This window comes from Astyanax mexicanus, unplaced genomic scaffold, assembly GCF_023375975.1.
Source record: "Astyanax mexicanus isolate ESR-SI-001 unplaced genomic scaffold, AstMex3_surface scaffold_34, whole genome shotgun sequence".
Lineage (NCBI taxonomy): Eukaryota > Metazoa > Chordata > Actinopteri > Characiformes > Acestrorhamphidae > Astyanax > Astyanax mexicanus.
The window spans coordinates 3,466,835-3,488,650 of record NW_026040044.1 but is presented as its reverse complement, the minus strand read 5'-3'; the positions used below and the strand labels follow the sequence as shown (position 1 = coordinate 3,488,650).

The window sequence follows — 21,816 nt, the reverse complement described above, 5'->3', positions numbered from 1 at the left end:
TGCTGTAATTCCATTTTTACATTTAAATATCCATTATTAAAAGATTAAATTTTAAGAAAATGGACAATTAATCCATATTATACCACAGTTCGTTCCAATGCTGTAGTGTGATTGGCTGAGAGGTGTTCTATGAGTACCGTTATCAGCCGGTAATGCACTGTAACCGAAGCTCTCCTTATATTACTCAGGTACATACAGGTAACCTAGCAACGATGCAGCGCTTACAAGCCAAACAGTGCAGCTACAAACAGAGCAGCAATGGAACTATTTTAACTGGCGGAGTTTTTATAACCAAACAGATCCTATTTTCTCCTCCTCTTAAACTCTTTAAAATCTTTCAATAAACAGAGATAATGGCCAATAGTGCCAATATTACACCTTATATTACACCACGCGATCCTCGAGTGTATTAATCACAGAATATTGTTGCGATTAATCAGATTGTTTTTAATAAACTCAAACCAATAGTAATAAATAAACAGCAGCCTGAGTGCAGTATGAAACATTTATTAACTGCCAGCAAACGGATCACAGTCGATTAGTTTTCCTCCGACCTTCAGTGCAACGATTCATCAATCTGACCATCATCTCCCACAGAACCCAGTACTAATCTCCTCCTTTACTGGATTTAATGTCAAAAAGACGAGTAATACAAAGGCGTGGATTAAACAGTGATATGCAAAAAGAGTTCTAGTACCCCGACGACTCCTCACAACCAGAACCGCTTCACCAAACTCCACCAATTTACTCTATTTAATATTTAATATAATAATATTAATAATCATGAAACAGAAAAGGGCTCAGTCCAGTTCAGTTCAGTTCCAGTGGATCTGAAATTAATCCAGATTACAGAATTCAGATTCACCAACAATAAACTACGGAGTTAAATTTGTGGCAAAAGTTTCATACGAAAAAATTTAATCTAAAAACATACTTTTTACTTTATATTCTTAACACCTTTGTTATGAAATCAAAATAAAAAAAAACATATATAAGAAATACACATATATTTTTAAAGATACTTGGTCACTTTATCTCTCTTTGCAGTTATTTTACCAGTCTTTGCTTTAATTTTTTGTTTTGTAGATTTTGCTCCTAAGGTGATTCTGTGGGAAAAAAAAAGAAATTGTGCCAAAAATCAGAAAAAAAAACTTAAGCAGTAAAATCCTCAAAAATCCAAAATCAAAAATGAAAGTAGACTGTTAAAAACACAAACTAAAAATAATTGTGAAATAACTGTAAAGGACATTTATTACTCTTATTTTTTACTCTTTCAAATTTGCAACATTTATATTTTTTCTTTTGATTCTTAAAAAAGTGTTTTCAGATGTTATTTTTTGTTTGTAAATCCTTAGTTTTAAACTTTTTTTGAGAATCTAAAGGAAAAAGTATATTCCATGAATTCAAAATAGAATAAAACTATATTAAGAAATTATATATTTTTTAAAAAAATACTTTAAGATAGAATTTAGGATACAATTACTTTTGTTTGTATTTTAGCAGTTTTTGCTTTTATTTTTGTGATTTTTTGCAGATTTTAGTTTTTCTGCTTTAGTCTTTTGCTTCTGTTGTGAAAAACTGTGTTAAAGACTTCAGCAGCAAAATTAACCAAAATTAAAGCAAATTAAATGCAAATGAAAATAGATGTCAAATAACTGCAAAGAGAAAAAAAGTAATAAAGTATCTTTTAAAATATGTGTTCAATAAATTTCTTTATAGATTTCAGATTTTTTGTACTTTTGCCTCATAATAAACTCCATAATAAACCATAAAGTAATAAACGAATTAAATTCAGATCCTGGACCAAATTAAACAGAATTGTGTGTAATTTTGAGTAGGTAAGTTTAGAATCGCTGATTGAGAGGAGTCGGGCTGTTCCGTCGTTCGCTGTCGTCACGGCGACGCTTCCAGCCAATCAGGAAGTCCCGAGCAAGAAAAAGTTAGATTTTACAGTTTTACAGTTCAACACTATAACTGCTCATCTGTCAATCAACCACCCCAAACCCCTCCCCCCGAAGAACAAACAATGAAGATACACTTAAAAACATCATTTACAATATTCATATATACACATAAAATATATACACACACACTCTCACACACACACTCACACACACTGACGGGTAAGGGTCGGGAGAATACTCGGTATCAGATGATACGGTGTAGCTGGTGTGGTCGTGGTTATACTGTGAAAGGTACTTTATTTAAATTATTTATATGTATTGGCAATTATAGATATTATCATTGTAAATTATATTCATTTCTGTGGGTGTTTAATATAATAGAATAAAATATAACAGAGTTAATGTGGTTTACTGTGCTGCTCTAACAGCATTAGTAACCACATTAGTAAATACCGGCTTTAAATCAAATTTTAACCTTAGTTTAGAATAGATTCTAACAAAAATTAAGAAATAAAAATAAAGTCCTATCCGGACAGGATTAGTTTCTATATATTTCTCACTTCTACTCAGGTAATAAAACTCCTGCATCTGGACTGTTATTGAAAAAAACAGGAGGAGCAGTGAGTTTTTTGGCTTTTTTCTCAGTCACATGACATCAGTGGTGTTCAGTAGCTCCTCCATTTCCACTCGCTGTTGTGTTTTTAACGTGGATCTCCGTGGAAACTGTGGCGCGCCCAAAGTGTAATTACGGTGCGCGGCAGTGGACAAATAGCTATTTTATTAAAGGCGAGGAGACGAAACTCAGAGATGTGAGTCTGGACGGGACTAAAATTACCAGAGGAGCACGGAGTTCAGAGAAAAACACGTACACGATCGTTCCGGACAGGAATAAAATCACAGAGGATAAAAAAACCCATAAAAGAGAAAATTACCCCGCCCAGATAGGGCTTAAGACGTGTTAACAGCCTTTGCTTGTATACTTTTTAGAGGGAAATTGTTCTTATTCTTCTACATTTTTTCATCATTAAAATCATTAAATATATAAGATGTGGTTTGATGTGAAACTGAACTGAATCTGGACTGTTTCCAGTTGTGTGAATGGAAATGGAAATAACAATTTTGGTCATGTGACCCAACATTTGTTAATGTTGGTCATGTGATTCAAGAACAAGCGAAGTAACCTATCAGACTATGAAGAAACACATAAGGAATCATGTAGTAACTTAAAAACAGTGTTAAACAAACCTAAATACTCTGTGAAGAAGCTTTTAGATACTCTTATCTGGGGAGCTGTTTGTTAACTTGCAGTTTCTGAGGCTGGAAACTCTGATGAACTCATCCTATACAACAGAGGAAAGTCTCGCTCTTCCTTTCCTGGGGCAATCCTGATGAGTGCCAGTTCCACCATTATAACCTTTTTGATGGTCTTTGCGGTGACTGCACTTGAGGATACTATTTTTCTTCACTATTCTTCGCTGTATTCCTGTAACTCTACCTCTTCACTACTTTACATTAACTGATGCTCTCAAACACTTTATTAAGAGACAAGAAATTCAAGTAATTAACTCTTGATGAGTTCAGCACAGCTGTTAACTGAAAGCCTGAATTCCAGGAGACTCTACCTCATAAAACTGACTGAGAAAATCCAGCAGAGATGTTCAAAACTGATCATCTAAACAAGAGGAGCTACTTTATAGAAACTAAAATATAAATCATATTCTGGTTTGTTTAACACTTTTTTGTATACTAAATAACTCCATATGTTTTTTCTTCATAATTTGGACGAGTTTGGTATAAATCTACAATGTAGAACATTTTAATATAATAAAAAAACACTTTTTGTGAATGGTAGTGTATATTTTTGATGGTCATTAGCATCAATTAATAATTTCCTAAAGAGCTCTCAGAGATTTGTGACTAGCAGCTCGGGGACAAAATAACATGAACACTGATAGACCCACAGGCCGGGAACTACTGCTGCTGAGAGAGAGAATAGGGGGGCATTACCCACCCCCAACCCCCCCTCCATCTGTATAATACTTCACATACAACATATTCAACTGCTGCTTTATTTATTCACTGATTTTCCTACATTTAACACTTTCTCTCAGTGTGTTTCTGCACTAATGTAAAAGTTAATGTAAAAAAAATTGGGTTTTTCTTTGGTATGAAAATCTGTTGCGGATCGTGAAACCTGTTTAAATGACTTTTTTATGACCTTGAGGAAAGCTCCTGCAACGACTCGGGAGTGTGTGTGTGCGTGTGTGTATGCAAAGCTTATCAAGGCTTTGATTTTATTTGACAGGGTAAAAAAAAAACGTGAATAAGGGGCCGTCACTAAATTCCTCATTTTGTTCAAAAAGCAAAAAACAACGATGAAGATAGAACCTCAAAATCTATTCACCTCAAAAACATGCTTTTACACACATTTTGTTTGATTCAGACCAAATTTTAGGGTCTTAAAGCTTCAGTCTGGACCAAAAAAAACAGAATTTGGTCTAACGAGATGATCTGGTATCAGTCTGGATCAGCTATGATCCGATTTATCTGCAGTGTAGTAAGAGCTGACTTCTTATGATCTTGACGAAAACTCCTGCAAATACGCAGAAGTGTGTGTTTAAGTGTGTTTTCAAACCTTTCAAGGCTTAGATTTTTTGACAGGGTGAAAAAAGTGAATAAGGGGCCGTCACAAAATTACTAATTTTGTTTGAACAGCAAAAATCAATGATGGAGAGAAAACAAATCTTAAGGCTGCTTTCACCGAACAAATTACTAAAATTTAGCTTAACTGAGGCCGTTTTCACACCTGTAGTGTTATTTTTTCTGGTCGAAATTAGTTAAGTTCATTTATTTGGAGGATTTCTCTTTGGTTTGGTTTGTTTTCACACAGGCAAAAACCTAAACTCACTCAAATGTGAGATACTCACATACTTCTACATAATTAGTCTCCTCTGATTGTTTAGAGCTGTCTGGCGCAGGAGCAAGAAATTAAATAGAGTAAGAAGGTTCTGTATTAAACAACTGAACGTATATCTGTGCAGTGTGAAGCTGCTTTAACACTGAACACGCATTAAAACACAGTGTTTTCACTGGGATTTTCGTCTAGTAACACATACAGCGTTCAGTGTGAAACAGCTTAGCATGAAGCAGAGATTAGGTTTAGTTCATAGCTGCAGTAATTATTATCTGCGTAATAAATCAGGTTAAACTGCACCTGAAAAGCCGTTTAGTTAAACACATGGAGTATATTTTATAGTCTGTTTAGTTTGTAACCAAACCAAGACCATCTCTTCTCACAGGTCTAGAGTGAAATCAGTGTTTTCACACCTGCTCAAACAAACCACACCAAGAGTACAAACCAACCAGAGTTCGATTTAACCAGACCAAATAGTGCAATAGGTGTAAAAACGCCTTAAAAAATAACAGGTGGATCTACTGAACCATGATCTGGTTTATCAATGGAAGAAACAAACAGAAGTTAAAGAAGAGATTAGCTGAAATCCGGCTCCCCTTGGTTGTCATGTGATTCTGTATCTACTGTAACTGTAGATTAATCCTCATTGAAAAACACTAATAAAAGAATCAGGAGTCGGAATTTACAAACTTACAGAACTTACAAAATTCAATAATCCAGAATTCAGAATACAATGTAAGAAGAACATAAAGCATTGTTTTTAACTCTCAGGTGTTTTGTTGTTTGTCTGAAAAAATCAGATTATGTGTGTGAAAGGGCCTTAATCTTAAAATATTTACCATAATAACAATAATATTGTTAATATGTCATAATGAGATACATATATTAGATATATTATCAACATATATGAGATGCTGGCAATTTCCAATAAGATATTTGTTTTGCAGTTTAGTGAAGCAGCCATTTAACACTGTGTGTCTCTTCCTCTCTATTATTCTCTCTCTCTCTTTTCTATTTTATTAAATTACACCTCTCTATATATACACATAAGGGACAGCCTGATTCTCAGTGTAGGAGTGTACGAGTGTGTGCGTGTGTGAGAGAGTGTGTGTTCAGCCTGATCTGTCAGTAGAGAGGTGAAAAAGCAACAGAGCAGAGGAATAATTTATTTTCCCCACAAAATAAAAAAAAAGACAAAAAAAAAAAAAAAAAAAAAAAAAAAACACTTTTATCCAGATGAAACATCCTGGATAGGGGGCGGGGTTACATAAAGTTCATTTATTCATCTATTAACAGTACCGTGTGTGTGTGTGTGTGTGTGTCTCTCTATACATGTGTGTGTGTTTGTGTGTTTGTGTGTGTGTGTATATGTATTTCTACAACCATCTCTGTCCATCTCTGTGTTCTTTTCTCTCTTTCTCCCTCTAAATATCTCTCTCTCGCGCATTAACACTCTCTCTCTCTTTCTCTCTCTCTCTCTCTCACACACTGAGCATCCAGAAGAAGAAGAAGATGGCGAGGAAGAGGAAGAGCGAGTCCTGCCAGTTGTTGCCGTTGTTGGGGTTACCGTTGCCTTGGTGATCTCCTGCATAGTGAGGATCTGAAAACATAGAAAAATATATATAAGATATATTAATGTTAGTTTGATACATAATCTTTATATTTAAAAGGTAGTTTGGGATGGGACACTGGGTGATGTATGGGTTTAGGGGCGGGGCAGGAGGAAGAGCTGATTGGCAGATCTGCAGTGTGCCTCTACAGCAGTGTGCCTCTAAAGGCGGTGAGACTTTGGAACAAATCTGGACTCATCTGACCTTCACATGATCTTCTTCCATTTCTCCAGAGTCTGATCTTTACTCTCTTTATGAAACTGAAGCTGTTTTTAAAGCTAGTTATCCTCAACAATAAGTGCTTTTCTTAAAGCTACACAGCTTTAATCCATTGAGTTCCCTTCACTACATTGTGAGTGAGTGTGGTAAAGCTCTTACTTTCCCTATTAAACATACAATCTCTTCTTAGTTCTAGTGCTGTTTTATTAACATTTGTACGATTCCACCAAATGTTTAATTGATCACCGATCAGGATATTTTTCCTACCGCATTTCTTCCTAGAAGATGATCCACTACTGTCCTTCCACTGTTTATTATTAATGCATTAGACAGTTCATAACCTGATTTTAGTAGTTTTAGCATCTCCTTTTTTCTGCATTATTGAAGTGTGACAATAATTTGACTCTTCTGAAATATATTAAATAGCTTGTGGCAGCTAAAACGTATCAATCACCCATGCAGTAATTATTACCAATGGGAGTTTTTCAAGGCATAATACAGCTAAATAAACTGTTTCGTCAAACTATAATAAACTGGCCTAGTGTTGTAAGAGATATACAGCATTTCCAGCATCTTTTACTGATGGATGTTCATTACAGAGAGCTCCTGTCAGCTCCCTTTATTAAAGCTGAGCACAAAGGGCAGAACACTATAGACTACTATAGCCTGGCAGTGCCGGTGTACGATGTACAGTGTAGGTAGTAGTTTTATGCTGTTTATATAGACATTGTATTGAGCGAAATGTAGAAATGAATTGTGATTAATATTGTAGCTACACTGTCCAGCACTAGTCAGTACGTTAAATTATGAGGAATGCATTTATGTGTAGCTTATCTATCTGTTATTCCAGATAATCAAGTTTATGAACTCTGTATACTTAAGCTACTGTGAATGAAGAATCCCAGCACAAGCTGCTATAATTTACTAACGGAGCTATCTAACAGTGCAAGCAGGTGTGTACCGGTGTGTATCTGACCTGCTCTGTGAAAAGGGTCGTTGGTGTTGAAGACTGTGGTGAAGAAACCGAAGGGAAAAGCACCGATTCCAAACGACATGTGGAAGCCTGTGTCCCCGAACCCGTGAAACGGCTACAGACACAGAGAGAAAGAAACGGTGAATATCATCATCATGCATTAATCAGCACACAGAAAAACATCATCATACAGAGAAACAGCATTCAGTGGTAATATAAACTGCTGTTTTTAATACTGAGATTATCTTTTAATCACTGCAGATGAAGTCAGTAGGTGAAAGATTCAGTGAGTCCAAGGGTCAGTGAGTTTAACAGTGAGTGAGTTAATGGGTCAGTGTGTCTAAGGGTCAGTAAGAAAGTGAATGGGACAGTCTACAGGACACTGAACCTTACGAGACACAGAATCTATGTGATGGTGAGCCTTACGGGAACGTGGGCCTTACGAGACAGTGAGCCCTATGGGACACTGAGCCTCAAGGGACACAGAATCTTGCAGGACAGTAAGGCTAAGCCTAACGAGACAGTGAGCCTACAAGACACTGAGCCTATGTGATGGTGAGCCTAAGGACAGTGAGCCTACCGAACACTGAGCATATTGGACACTAAGCCTTACAAGACAGTGAGCCTTACAAGACACTGAGCCTACAGGAGAGTGAGCCCTCTGGTAAAATGAGCCTTACAGGACAGTGAGCTTTATGGGATGCTAAGCCGATGGGACAGTGAGGTTTACAAGTCAAAGGGGGTTACAAGACAGTGAGGCTTACGGGACAGTGAGGCTTACGGGACAGTGAGGCTTAGAGGACACTGAGCCTATAGGGACACTGAGCCTTACATTGAAGCGTACAAGACAGTAAGCCTAAAGGGACACTGAGCCTATCAAGACAGCAAGTCTACGGGACACTAGGCCTATGGAACATTTAGCTTATTTGACACTGAGCCTTATGAAACATTGAAGCGTACAAGACATTAAGCCTAAAGGGACACGAAGCCTAAAGGTACACATAATCATACGGCACAGTGAGCTCTGCGAGACACTGCACCTATGTGATGGTGAGCCTACAAGACACTGAGCCTACAAGACCGCAACCCTTAGATGACACTGAGCCTTCTGGAGACTGAGCCTTACCAGACAGTGAGCCTTCAGGACTGTGTTCCACTCGAGACACTAAGCCTAAGGGACAGTAAGCCTTACGAGACAGTGAGCCTACAGGACTGTGAGCTCTTCAGGACACAGAGTGATTGAATATGTTGAGACTCACCCCTCTACTTTCAGGCTCTGTTCTCTGCCCTTGAGGTCGAGGTGGAGTTTTCAATCTGTAACACACACACAGTTACATAGTTACAAAATTAACAATACAACCACACTCATATAGCGAGAGAGACAAACAAACAGACAGACAGACAGACAGACAGACCTGGGGTCCTCCTGGCTGGTGCTGCCGCGCCCATACAGAGGAATAACCTTATCTCTGCTGATTCCAGCCTTACACACCGGACACTGCTGCCTGCTCGGCCTCGTCTCCAACCACTGAGAGACAAACAGAGAGAGAGAGAGAGAGAGACAGAGAGAGAGAGACAGAGAGAGAGAGAGACAGAGAGATAGAGAGAGAGAGAGAGGGAGATAATATTTAGTGAGTGATCTGACCAGAATATCTGATATATACAGCTGTGTGACTGCAGCATGTGATACTTTCGCACACAGATGCGCACACACACTCACGTCGCACACACTCTTCAGAATGCTGGAAGGCATGAAACACATGGTGTGTGTGTGTGTGTGTGTGTGTGTGTGTGACTGCAGTGTTAACTGTTACAGAATTGACCTCTTCACACACTAACTGGTTTTACTAAGAACCTGATTTAGAACACTGTCCTCTACTGACCCGCACACACACACACACAGACACAGACACAGACAGACACACACAGACACAGACAGACACACACACAGACACACACAGACACACACACACAGACACACACACACAGACACACACACACACACACAGACACACACAATACTACAAACTAACGCTGTATTTACACACTAGCCAGCTATGATATGATATTATTGTTCTTATTTTACACCACTGATATAATGATCATATAATAGCATAATTATGTAATTACACAGTTTTTTAAAGATCAATTAACATTTACTTATTAATAGTTTGTAATATACTTTTATTTTTCTGCTCTAATCTGTGTGTATGGACACACTGTTATCCTATAACCCTATAAGTATATAATCTGAAAATATATAATAGGAAAGCATTGTGAAAACAGATCCACAAATCTGGAGTTATAAACACTGCTGGAGAAATATTTCAGTATGGTCAAGTAGCTACTGATCCATTTAATAATACAAAATCAATAATTATACAATAAGTATACAAATACAAGGAGAAAGAAACACAATGCTCACGTACCTGATGGAGACACGGCCAGCTGTGGAGAAAGAGAGAGAAAGAGAGGCTTAGTTATTAAAGAAAACATAAAGCTCAGATCTACATTAGTTTTCTGCATCTACATAAGTTTGAATCAGAGGCGTTTAGGGACGGATGATATGGCTCTAAAGTAATATCACAATATGCCAGGGTGTTATTGCGATAATTATATTTTCAATGATATGAGAATTTACTTTTTTATTAAATAAAAAATAATACTACTGCAACAAAATAAATATTAAAGTTTAATTTTGTGTAATTTTTTGTAAAAATGTTAGTTTCGTACATTTACTAGATTCAGTATTTTTGTACAAAATGATGGTGTAACAAAATAAAAACCAAAATAATGTAAAAATATAAAAATATACCACAAAACAAAAGTGTAGCATATTTAACAAACTCAAGATTTTTGGCGACATAATTGCATACGATATGATATGACACAGCCTTAAATGGGATCCTATGTTGAATAGAGGGATAAAAAATCAGGTAAAAGAATACAATAATAATTATAATAATATATTATTTTTTATAAAATAATATCATCAATCAGACAACGATAGCAATTTGCAATTCAAGGCCATAATTATACCTGAAATGATATAAAATTAATTATAAATCCATTTACCATTTGCGAAATAACGAACATTGCAATTGGCACATAAATCAGTCAGATATTTATTATGATGTGTGTGCTGTCTGAAGCTGAGGTTTATGTAGATTTATAGTACTGCTGCATCCCTAATGCATCAAAAAATGACACAGCTAAGTCTTTAAGGTGCTGGTAACTGGATATTAATACTACTGTATCTGTTAATCACACACACAGCGGCTGATTTATCAGGGTCATGAGTCCAGTATAGTGAGTATAGTGAACAAAGCCCAGAGAGGAAGATCTAAAAATAGAGGTCTGTTAGCAAATAAACACATGAAGGACCGTTACACACTAAACCTGTAGATCTGGACTGATCCCCGTCAGCACAGCTGCAGAAAATATAAGCTAAAATTATCTTCAGAAAACCAGAAAATAGTGAATATTAATGAGAATTTCAATGTAAAAAGATTTTATTCCAAGTATATTAAGTTACTTTCTATTGGTCTATTCTTTATGAAACGTTGATATATAGAATATACAGAACAACTGCCAGGTCCATAATAAGAAATAAAGTGAAAGAAAAGGTAAAGATATAGGTTTAATAAATCATTTTTAAAACGTTTATATCATATCCAATGATACAAAGATATAAATATATAAATTACACCCACAGTGATGATAACCTACAGAATAAGTAACATAATATACTCAGTTATATACAGAGTATCACACTTTTTCCTAATTAAAAGATTAATACAGATAATATGCAGGTGTTGAGGAGTTCCATTTAACTCATATCCACCACCCTCTACAGAAGGGGAGCTGCGTCTGTGGTTGAACAGCTAAATTAAACACTCAATTCAAAGGAATACCAATACATCTGCTCTTACCATTTACTACAGGATAAACCAACACCAGAACATCCTGACCAAGAGAAATGGGTTTACCCGAGCTTCAGAACCCAGTTTCCGTAAGAGCAGTAATATTGACGTTTGGGTGGATGTGTTAGATTTAGCTCCTTCAACCACAGACGCAGCTCCCTCTTCTCTGGAAAGTGATGGATGTAAGTTAGTTAGCTATTTATTTGTGTGTGAAAGCTGGTTAATTATGCTGTAAATAGCAGTAAACAAGGTTAAATAACGTGTTTAAATGCTGGGTTAGCATATCTAGATACTTCATAATCAGCATCCAATATATATTAGGAATGTCATAAATCTGTAAATCCTTGATTCGATTCGATTGGATTTTTGATTTTCTTTTTTTTTTTTTACAGCAGAGAGGCCTATGTCAGTTTTAGATTAGTCTATGGTCAGTCATTGGTTTGATTCATCAAATTTACAATATCTTATTTCAAAAGGTGGGCTTGATATAAGTGATGCAAAGTGATACAAGTGATCTGTAATACACCACATTAGGCACTAATGGTCAAATTTAAATAATTAAATTAAGATATATATGTAATGCCATCTAGATGTTTTTTGGTAGCAGCAGTGTGCACTATTAAAACAGCAATGTGCAACATAACAAAATAAATAATAAAAAAATACAGGAACAGTCATGTACAAAATAATAGAACAATTAGAGCCTTAACAAACTGAACTCTATCCTACTATAACAGTTAAACATGAAAAATAAGACTAAGACTTTTTCTTTAATAAAGATGTATTATTAACTTTATCTGAGAGAAAGACGCTCCTTAAGGTACCAAAACTATTAACATATTTGAGGCTAGACAAAACAACTGTTATTTTTATATTTTCAAGTTTTTCTTTAAGAAGATGAGAATGTCTACATTATCCACAATATCGAAATCGTGACACCCTAATATATATATATATATATATATATATGCGCAGCACAGCCTTTCTACGCATGAATGTTCAGGTTTGTTATGGACACATCAAATAAACCTTTGACCTTTGTAAAACAAAAAGGGTAAGACAACAGAGCAGCACCCAAAACACTACTCAGTGTTTACTAAACTACAGCAAGGAGCTGATAGTGGTTGGTGTGGTGCAGTGGATAACACCACTGCCTACCAGTCAGCTACCATGTGGGAGATGGGGTTCATTTCCAGGTCCGGGTGACTGAATACTGCTGTACACTAATAAGAGTCCTTGCATAGACTTGCAAACTGTGGCTGAAGCTACACCACACATCACCCTATTAATATTAATCCTAGATTTCTGTATTAATCAAATAAATAATTGAAATAATGTTTTCTTTCCAATTACATAGAAATAGTGTGAAAAGCCTATTATACAGTGGGATTCATTACAGATTATTACAGATACTTTACTTTAAAAGTACCAAGCAGTCATGCAACAAGGAAAAATAAATCCTGTATAGAAGAAAAAGTGGAATCAAGATGCTCGATCTATAAAAAAATTTTAATTGCATTGCGGAACTCTGAGTCATAATCAAATCCAATTGTACGGTGCCTAGAGATATACATTACATGATAATGCTTCTTGGTTATTGCACTCAGAGCAAAGAACATTAAATAAACGCTATTTTTTAATTGCATTACTTTGTTTTAACTATGTTTTTCCATTATCAACATTAAAAGACGTAATGCAACCAAAACAAGTTAAGGTTTATTTCATGTTCTTTGCTCCGAGAAAAATAAGGAAGGAGCATGGACTAAAAATCAGGAATTATCTCCAATAACAAGGCAGGGAATCAATCTTTAGCCAATGTTTACAATCAGAAGTGAAACAATGAATAAAAAAAATAAACCTTATATTGATAAATAAATGAAATAAGAGTTTATTAAGAGTTATTAAACTATTTTTTCAATCCTTGTTCAAGAAACCGACCATAACAGTACAACCACAGTGTGAGAGATTAAGAAAATACATATATAGACACACATCTAAAAATATATCTGAGTGTAACTCCTCCACTACAATGGCCCTAATCCTACTCAAGCTCCTAATCTCTAATTAACCCCAGCCAGAGTTCATTACGTCTCAGTGGAACAGACCCGGCTGAACGCTCGGAGAAACCCCGGCCTTATCCCACACGACGTGAACACCAACACGTCACCGTTAAATAAAGCATTACATCACCTCAAACACACGAGTCTTATCTCCAGAACATCACAATATAACTAAAAACTAAACGCCCAACCTCTAAAAATTAAAATACCATCATCTACTGCTACAGTCAGTCTACTACTAAACCCTACAGATCATGTTTTATTTATTCTGCTATAAAGAAATCAAAGAAGAGCTGGGTGACATAGCAAAAATATTGATATAAATCATGATATTTAAAGACATTTTTGTGATGCATGTAGGGCCACTTAAACCATTTTTTGACCACTTAAAAATGATGAGTTTCTTTGATTTTACCAAATTGAAAACCTCTGGAATATAATCAAGAGGAAGATGGATGATCACAAGCCATCAAACCACCAAACTGAACTGCTTGAATTTGTACACCAGGAGTAAAGCAGCATAAAGTTATCCAAAAGCAGTGTGTAAGACTGGTGGAGGAGAACATGATGCCAAGATGCATGAAAAAAAAACTATGATTAAAAAACAGGATTATTCCAACAAATATTCATTTCTGAACTTGTTTTCTTTGTATTATTTGAGGTCTGAAAGCTCTGCATCTTTTTTGTTATTTCAGCCATTTCTCATTTTCTGTAAATAAATGCTCTAAATTACAATATTTTTATTTGGAATTTGGGAGAAATGTTGTCTGTAGTTTATAGAATAAAAAAAACAATGTTCATTTTACTCAAACATAAACCTATAAATAACAAAATCAGAGAAACTGATTCAGTATCCTTTATATTGATATAGACTATGTAGCCTTCCATTTATCTATAATAATTCGCCTTTTCCTTCCCTTTACTCGGGTATGAGAACAGACCTGACATCATTGCAGCCCAGATTTAGATTCAGATTTAAAAGTAAAACTCAAACTGCACTTTTTATTTACTTATTTAACTTTTCTTAAGCACTTTAGATGCACTTTTTTTTCCCAAAAGCACACTGTATTTTTATGTGTTCCTTGTTTTTAAGCTTCTTAAAGTGGAAGAAAACAACATTTATTTGAAGAATCTGTTGTTTATAAGTAATGTGTTATTTTTAATAAGCAGTCAACATTAAAAGTTGTAATGCAACCAAAAAATGAACATCTATTCAATGCGCTTTGTTCTCAGGAGCATTAGGAGTGTATTAATGAATAAAACTAACAGGTCTTTCAGCAAAACATCTACCAGTGGCCATCCACCTAATCTACAGGACTACAGCTACCTGATCTGAGTGGGAAGCCCAACTAGGAACCAGAAAATAAATACCATTATTATAAATATTAATAATAATCCATCCAACGTGTTAGAGACGGACAGTATATTGATATTTTATTGTATAATACATTTTATTTTCTTATCGACAAATTCAATCGAGAAAATTCTCAGATGTACACTTAATTACAGAGAGTGTTAAAAAAAATCCAGTTTAATTGGATGATATGCAGCAAAAATTAAAATAAGAATCACTGTGAAAAAGCAGAATAGAAGATTGTATCCCAAAAGAGCCTGAAATGTGAAATATGTGGAAAATATGTGGAAAGTTCCTTACAGCACTTTGTCATTTAAAACCATTAAGTCCTTAAATAACACATACTGAACATCCTGAGATCATCACAGGACAGAGTTTTAATGCGTGTTCATTCATCTGAACTTATTTAGTCCTTGAGATGAAAGTAGCTCCTTTGAAAAGTGCATCTTTTGTATCTTCTACAGATCTGTTCCAAACATTTTATCTACTGACATGCTTTAATAAAATGTTTTATGTTCCATATAACGTTCTGACGCTATTTGTAGGACAAAATGTTAAAATACAAGTTATGAAAAAGCTGTTGTGTCTTTTATGTTACATCACATTAAAACATTTACAGTCATGTGGCCACAATAAAACAGAAACATGCTCCCTGAATTAATTTAGAATTTGGTATCAGTATTTAGAAATGGGTTTAAGAATGGATTAAGAAATATATTGTGATATAGATTTTGCCATATTGTCCAGCCCTAATTCAAAGCCTTAAAAAGAATGCTGAATCAAGATCAGAGTCTCAACACTAAAAAATGGATATTAAGCAACGTTAAATAAAGGTGCAATGCAACCACATAATGAACTTTTATTCAAATGATCTTTGGTCTGAGGAAAATATTCAAGGAGCATTATCAGGACTTATCTCCAACACCAAGACAGTCGATCAATGTTTAGCTAATGTTTGCAAACTGTAATCTCAAAAAGTTGCATTTTTAAAGGTTTTATTCCCTAAAATGCAGATCACATTAAATCATCCATTAATCACATTCAGATAACGTTAATGCTACAGGTTACACATTGAACCAGCTTCCAAAGTCCTTCACATAGTCCAGCTAAACAACAACATGGAGAGCTAGCTAACGTTAGCATATAAAAATTTTATCAATACTGTGTATTGTGAAAATGTTTTTAAATATTGTTTTTAAATGTTTTACCACATCACCCAGCAGTTCTATCCGTGTGTGATCACGTACACCAAGGGCATATTGATATTGGAATTGTATCATACTGACCGAAATTAGGAAATTGTGACATAAATTTTTTACCACATCATCCAGCCCTGATTACAAGCCTTTAAAAGATCAATGCTGATTCACTGTCAGAGATTTAACATTAACCAATGCCTATTAGTCAATATTAAAACCTATAAAAATATAATTTTTAGGGATCCCTGCTTGTTATCATTGGCTAAACATTGGTCACCTGGCTTGGTGTTGGAGATAAGTCCTGATAATGTTCCATGGCCATATCCCTCAGAGCAAAGAACATTAAATAAATGTAATTTTTTTTATTGCATTACGTTGGATATGTTTTACATTAATCAACATTAAAGAATGTAATACAACAAAAATTAAGGTTTATTCAACATTCTTTGCTCTAAGTGAAATATTCAAGGAGCATTATCTGGACTTATCTCCAACATCAAGCCATTGGATCGATATTTAGCCAATGTTTAGCTAATGTTTACAAGCAGTAATGCCTAAAAGTTGTTAATTTTTTTTAAAAAGGTTTTACACCCTAAAATGTAGCCAAATCCAAGTTAAATCATCTCATTAATCACATTCAGACAACGTTAAAGCTACAGGATACACGTTGAACCTGCTTCCAAAGTCCTCCACACAGCCCAGCTTAACAACAACATGGCTAGCTTAGCTTAGCTTAGCTAACGTTAGGATGCTAGGTTGGCTAGTCCAGCTGGCTAATAATATCTGACAGAAAAGAAGCCTAGCTAGTTAACTTAGCTACATAAATAGCTAAGGAGCAGATCATCGAGTCTAGTGCACTTATAAATGATATAAAACACATGAAATCGACATAAACACGAATAAAATATTACTATTTCAGTCAGTGAGCTAGCTAGCTATTATGCTAACCGCTAAGCTAAGCTAAGAAGCTAACAGGCTAACTCCAGCTTCAGCACAGATCCAACAAGTTTGCTCAAAAAACATTATTCTACACATTATTAAACACAAATAACCCCAAAAATGAGAAGATACAACTTTACACGATATTCATTCACTCATATTTATAAGAAAACTGGCCTAAATTGTTTTAAATTAGTGTAAATCGCCCATTTTCCAAACTATAATCACAATGTTTTGGTAGAAATTAGCTACTCAGAGAAGATAATGAGGAACAAACACACACAGATTTCACAATTCAAAGCACTTATTGTTCATTTTTACTGAGTATTTAGAATAAAGTTGAATTTAATTCTCAATATTCAGTATCTAAAATCAAATTTAGGCCAGTATTCAGCATTATTCAGAACTGTAATGTTGTATAACTGTTGAGTAAAGGCCTGGATGCATGGTATCTGTGATGTTTTTCCAGTGTTTATAACATTACACCTGTTATTAGGATGGTTTAGGATAGTTATAATAACATTTAACATTAACAGTTGCTTGAGTTTTTTACAATGTCTACGTAAAATAAGCTCGAAAGTGTTTATAATCTTAGTTAAGCATTTTATTAATGTTGTAAAGAAGTGATTGTTACAGGTGTATTATATAGTACTATGTTTAATATAGAAAAGATGTAGCTATTTTTCTACAGGTGTTATATTTCCAGCTATGGTGTCCATTTGAATACATATATACAAATGTAACTACCAAATCTTAGGTATACTAAATTAGGAATAATACTTATGATTATAGCATATCGTAGCCTATAACTTATTTGTGCACATTGATTTTACATTGAATCAGTGTTGAGTCAACATAAAATCAATGAGATCGAAATCAAATTTTCCATCGCAAATGCATTGAAACAACATTAATTTCTGATGTCGCATTGATTTTACATTGATTCAAAGTTAAATATGTATAGTACTTCCTATTGCAAGAATACATATGATATACTATCATAGTAATACTTATTGGTATAGTGCTTATTTATATACACATTTTAGCTATAAATGTAACTGCCACAATATTGGAATTATGTATACTACAGGAATAGTGTTATAGTACAGCTCTGAGCATTTATTTGCAGAAAATGAGAGATGTCTAAAATAAGAAAAAAGATGCAGAGCTTTCAGAGCTCAAATAATGCTAAGAAAACAAGTTCATATTCATAAAGTTTTGAGAGTTAAGAAATCAATATTTGGTGGAATAACCCTGTTTTTTAATCACAGTTGTTTTATGCATCTTGGCATCATGTTCTCCTCCACCAGTCTTACACACTGCTTTTGGAAAACTTTATGCTGCTTTACTCCTGGTGCAAAAATTAAAGCAGTTCAGTTTGGTGGTTTGATGGCTTGTGATCATCCATCTTCCTCTTGAGTATATTCCAGAGGTTTTCAATTTGGTAAAATCAAAGAATTTCATAATTTTTAAGTGATTTCTTTCTTTTTTTCCAGAGCTGTATGGTAGTATGGTTATATGGTATGGTTATACTATGTTCATATTGTTGTATCTTCAGCAGACAGCAACATAAACCATTATTAAAGGTTTTAAATGATATATTTATTTAATGTGATTGTGGTTTGTTGGTTAGTAAAGGTATTTAACTAGTTAGTACTGTGCTGTATTCCCAGTGTATATAGTTATTTAGCACAGGATCCTAATGGACCCTTCGTTAATCCTAATGCTTTTTCTCTCATTTCTTACAGTAAACTGCAGATATATCATATTATTCAGTTAGATTATTATTGATTAAAGCCACTGCACGTGTTTTAATCAGGTATAAATGTATTAATATAATAAAATAATAGTAATAAGCAGGTCTGGAGGTACCAGAAGAGATGTCCGCACAGGCTGATCACCGCGTCCCTCGCCGTGTCCAGGCAGATGTTACACTCGAAGGCCGCCCGGTCTCCGTCCCCGTCCCGCTCCCGGTCTCCGTCCCCGGGGTGGTGTCCCTCTCCCCCGCTCCGGGGCTCCGCCGCCGCCGCCATCTCTCCTCCTCCTCCTTCTGCCTGTCTCTTTCTCTAACACACAGACACACACAGACAGACAGACAGCCTGCTGCTCCTGAACACACCTACACCACCCAGCCCGCACTAATAAAAGTCCCCCCGCTTCAGGAGATAGAATAAAAGTCTCCTAAAAGTCTCTCTAGGCCTGTACACACACTTTCCCATTTAGTGTTTTACTTAATACATTTATTTAATTTATATATTTAAAAAAATATAATTTTTTTATGAAACACAAAAACTTTAAGAGTTTAACGGAATACTATAAATGTATTTTTTAAGCAATATGCATTAAATTATAATTTAGTCTGTTGATAGAAAATATGTATACTTCTAAACATAATTATAAATGTTTAAAAATACAAAATATAAAAATTGTACGCAATTAAAAGTGTACTTAAATTCAGTGTTTTTCTTAATTTCTTTTTTTAAATGTATTTTCTACATTGTAGGTGAATTTTGCCACATTCCTAAAATAATAAACTTTTTTTTTTTTTTTTTGCAAACAAAAGCATAAGAGGATGCTAAAAATAACACTAAACGTAGGTTCAAATTATGTAAAGAACACTAAAAGTAAATTTTCTATTTCATAAACTTATGAAATAAACATATGAAAATACATGTTAAATATATTTTCTCTGTATTTCCATAAAATGCACTTTTAGGCAATATGCATTAAATTATATTTAGTGTGTTGATAGAAAATATATGATCTTCTAAACAGTGTGCTTAATGTAACATTACATAGTTAAAATGTATTATTTACAAGTATATTTTTAAGGAAATGTACTTTAAAGTGTGATTGAGACTAAATAAAAGTCTTCTAAATAAAAGTTTTCTTTATTTCTTAATTTAATTTATTTTCTACATTGTAGATTTTTCAGGAAACACAAAAATGTTTGACAGTTTAAGATGATACTTAATATCCCTAAAAGTATGTTCAAATTAGGTAAAACACACTAAAAGTACATTTTCTATTTTATAAACCTCATATGAAAATACGCGTTACATATATTTTCTCTGTATTTAAAAAAATGTATTTTTAAGCAATATGCATGAAATTATACTTTATAATTAATAAAATTCTGTTTTAATACTAAAGTATACGCGATTAAAGGTGTACATAATAAAATAATAAATAATTAAAATGTACTATTTAAAAGTATATTTTAAAGAAATGCACTTTGAAGTATGATTTACTCTAAATAAAAGTCTCATCTAGTTATTTATTTTCTACATTGTAGATTAATTCTTACAGCAAGTAATTTTTTTCATAAACTTCATATGAAAATACACGTCAAATATATTGATTGTCTCTGTATGTCAATTATTTCTTTTAAAGCAATATGCATAAAATTATACTTTATTGTGCAAATAAAAAATATATGAAAGGGACATTACCCAAAGACAAACAAAAAATGTTATTTAAATATATATTTTAATTCATTGTATTACCAGGATTTCTTACATTTTATAAAAAATACAGAAATATACAAAGCAGACAAAAAAGTAAACATTTTAAGCGATCAGTTTGTTTCTCTGGTTTATACTGCATTTGACCAGACTGTAACAGTTACCAAGTAAAGTTGTTGACCCAATGCTCTTAAAATAAAGCTGAAAATCTAATCTCAGATCAAGTAAATGCAAAACAAATATATACACATAAAAACACATCATATAAAAAAACAGTTTCAATAAAAAATAACAATATTCAATATTAAATATTTAATTATTACAGTACACAGTTTAAACTCCGACAACGTGTAGAAAATCTACTGTTTTACATAAGTTTTAATACAAAATACAAAATACAAACGGAGGGTTATTTAGAAATCAACCAAAGAAACACACAAATGTCGTATTTTTGCCAAAAAAATTATGACAACCAGAACATTTTTGCAGGTGATTGTGTCCACTGCAAATTTCTGATTCTTCACTGGTCAAAAGATTCAGCTGTCTCTGCTGAAAATGAAAAAATGTGATAAATATATGTAATATATATAATATATATTTAAAATATAAATATATACATTTATAAAATGTATTTTCTGCATTACTCTCATTTTATTGAGATACCATTTATCCACTACCTGTATTATTAAGTACATAACAAACAATTTTAATATATATATTAATATAGTTAATTACAGTAAATGATAAACTGTTATTAGCAGCTGAAATAGAGTGAAATACTCAACCTTACCCAAGGTCAAAGGAATATCCATTGAAGCAGCCAATTTTCCTGTAATTAAAAATTAAAAATATCTCAAATTAAATTAATTTCTAATTTAGTGAACAGAGTTCTTTAAGACTCTTCATGATCAGGTTATGAACTCACGTCCAGCTGGGCTCAGTCCTGCAGTCAATCTATTCTGACCTTCATCATCCTCACCACAAACATTAGCTGAAAAAAATGTTTAATTTATTAAATAATTTCATTCAATATGAATTCTTTATAATTAAATATATTGTTATCTTATATTAACACATCATTATGTGGAATTAATAATTCTTGCTCTTGAGCTCCCCCTACAGTCAAGATGTGTAATTCGTGCTTTAAGCCACCACTAAAGGATACGCTGTACACATGCATTTCTGGTCAAGATTTTTGCTATTACATTAAAAAATAAATTATATATTTGGAAACAAATAGATAAATGATATTTTAAG

The 21,816-nt window shown here is 33.9% G+C and overlaps 1 protein-coding gene and 1 long non-coding RNA gene across 2 annotated transcripts; both read right to left on the bottom strand.

The window, feature by feature from the left end:
• Positions 1 to 491: 491 nt before the first annotated feature.
• On the bottom strand, positions 492 to 19,211 carry LOC103046714 (E3 ubiquitin-protein ligase RNF5). The gene is made up of 6 exons (XM_049473167.1): positions 18,968 to 19,211; positions 10,050 to 10,068; positions 9,036 to 9,148; positions 8,880 to 8,934; positions 7,624 to 7,735; positions 492 to 6,418 (listed from the first exon to the last, which is right to left on the bottom strand). Exons 1-6 carry the CDS (start codon positions 19,126 to 19,128, stop codon positions 6,300 to 6,302), a joined length of 579 nt encoding a protein of 192 aa, XP_049329124.1. The 5' UTR covers positions 19,129 to 19,211; the 3' UTR covers positions 492 to 6,299.
• A 1,741-nt stretch (positions 19,212 to 20,952) lies between these two features.
• On the bottom strand, positions 20,953 to 21,658 carry LOC125790059 (uncharacterized). Its single transcript, XR_007429998.1, has 3 exons — positions 21,485 to 21,658; positions 21,350 to 21,388; positions 20,953 to 21,108 (listed from the first exon to the last, which is right to left on the bottom strand). It is a non-coding gene; the product is annotated as an uncharacterized LOC125790059 (long non-coding RNA).
• Between the last annotated feature and the right edge of the window lie 158 nt (positions 21,659 to 21,816).

Bases quoted from the DNA above. Each gene is read 5' to 3' on its own strand.
- LOC103046714 (XM_049473167.1), bottom strand. From the start codon at position 19,128: ATGGCGGCGGCGGCGGAGCCCCGGAGCGGGGGAGAGGGACACCACCCC. The intron at 8,935-9,035 runs GTCTGTCTGTCT...TGTGTGTTACAG, and splicing joins ACCAGCCAGGAGGACCCCAG to ATTGAAAACTCCACCTCGAC. The intron at 6,419-7,623 runs GTCAGATACACA...CTATGTTTTCAG, and splicing joins CGACCCTTTTCACAGAGCAG to ATCCTCACTATGCAGGAGAT.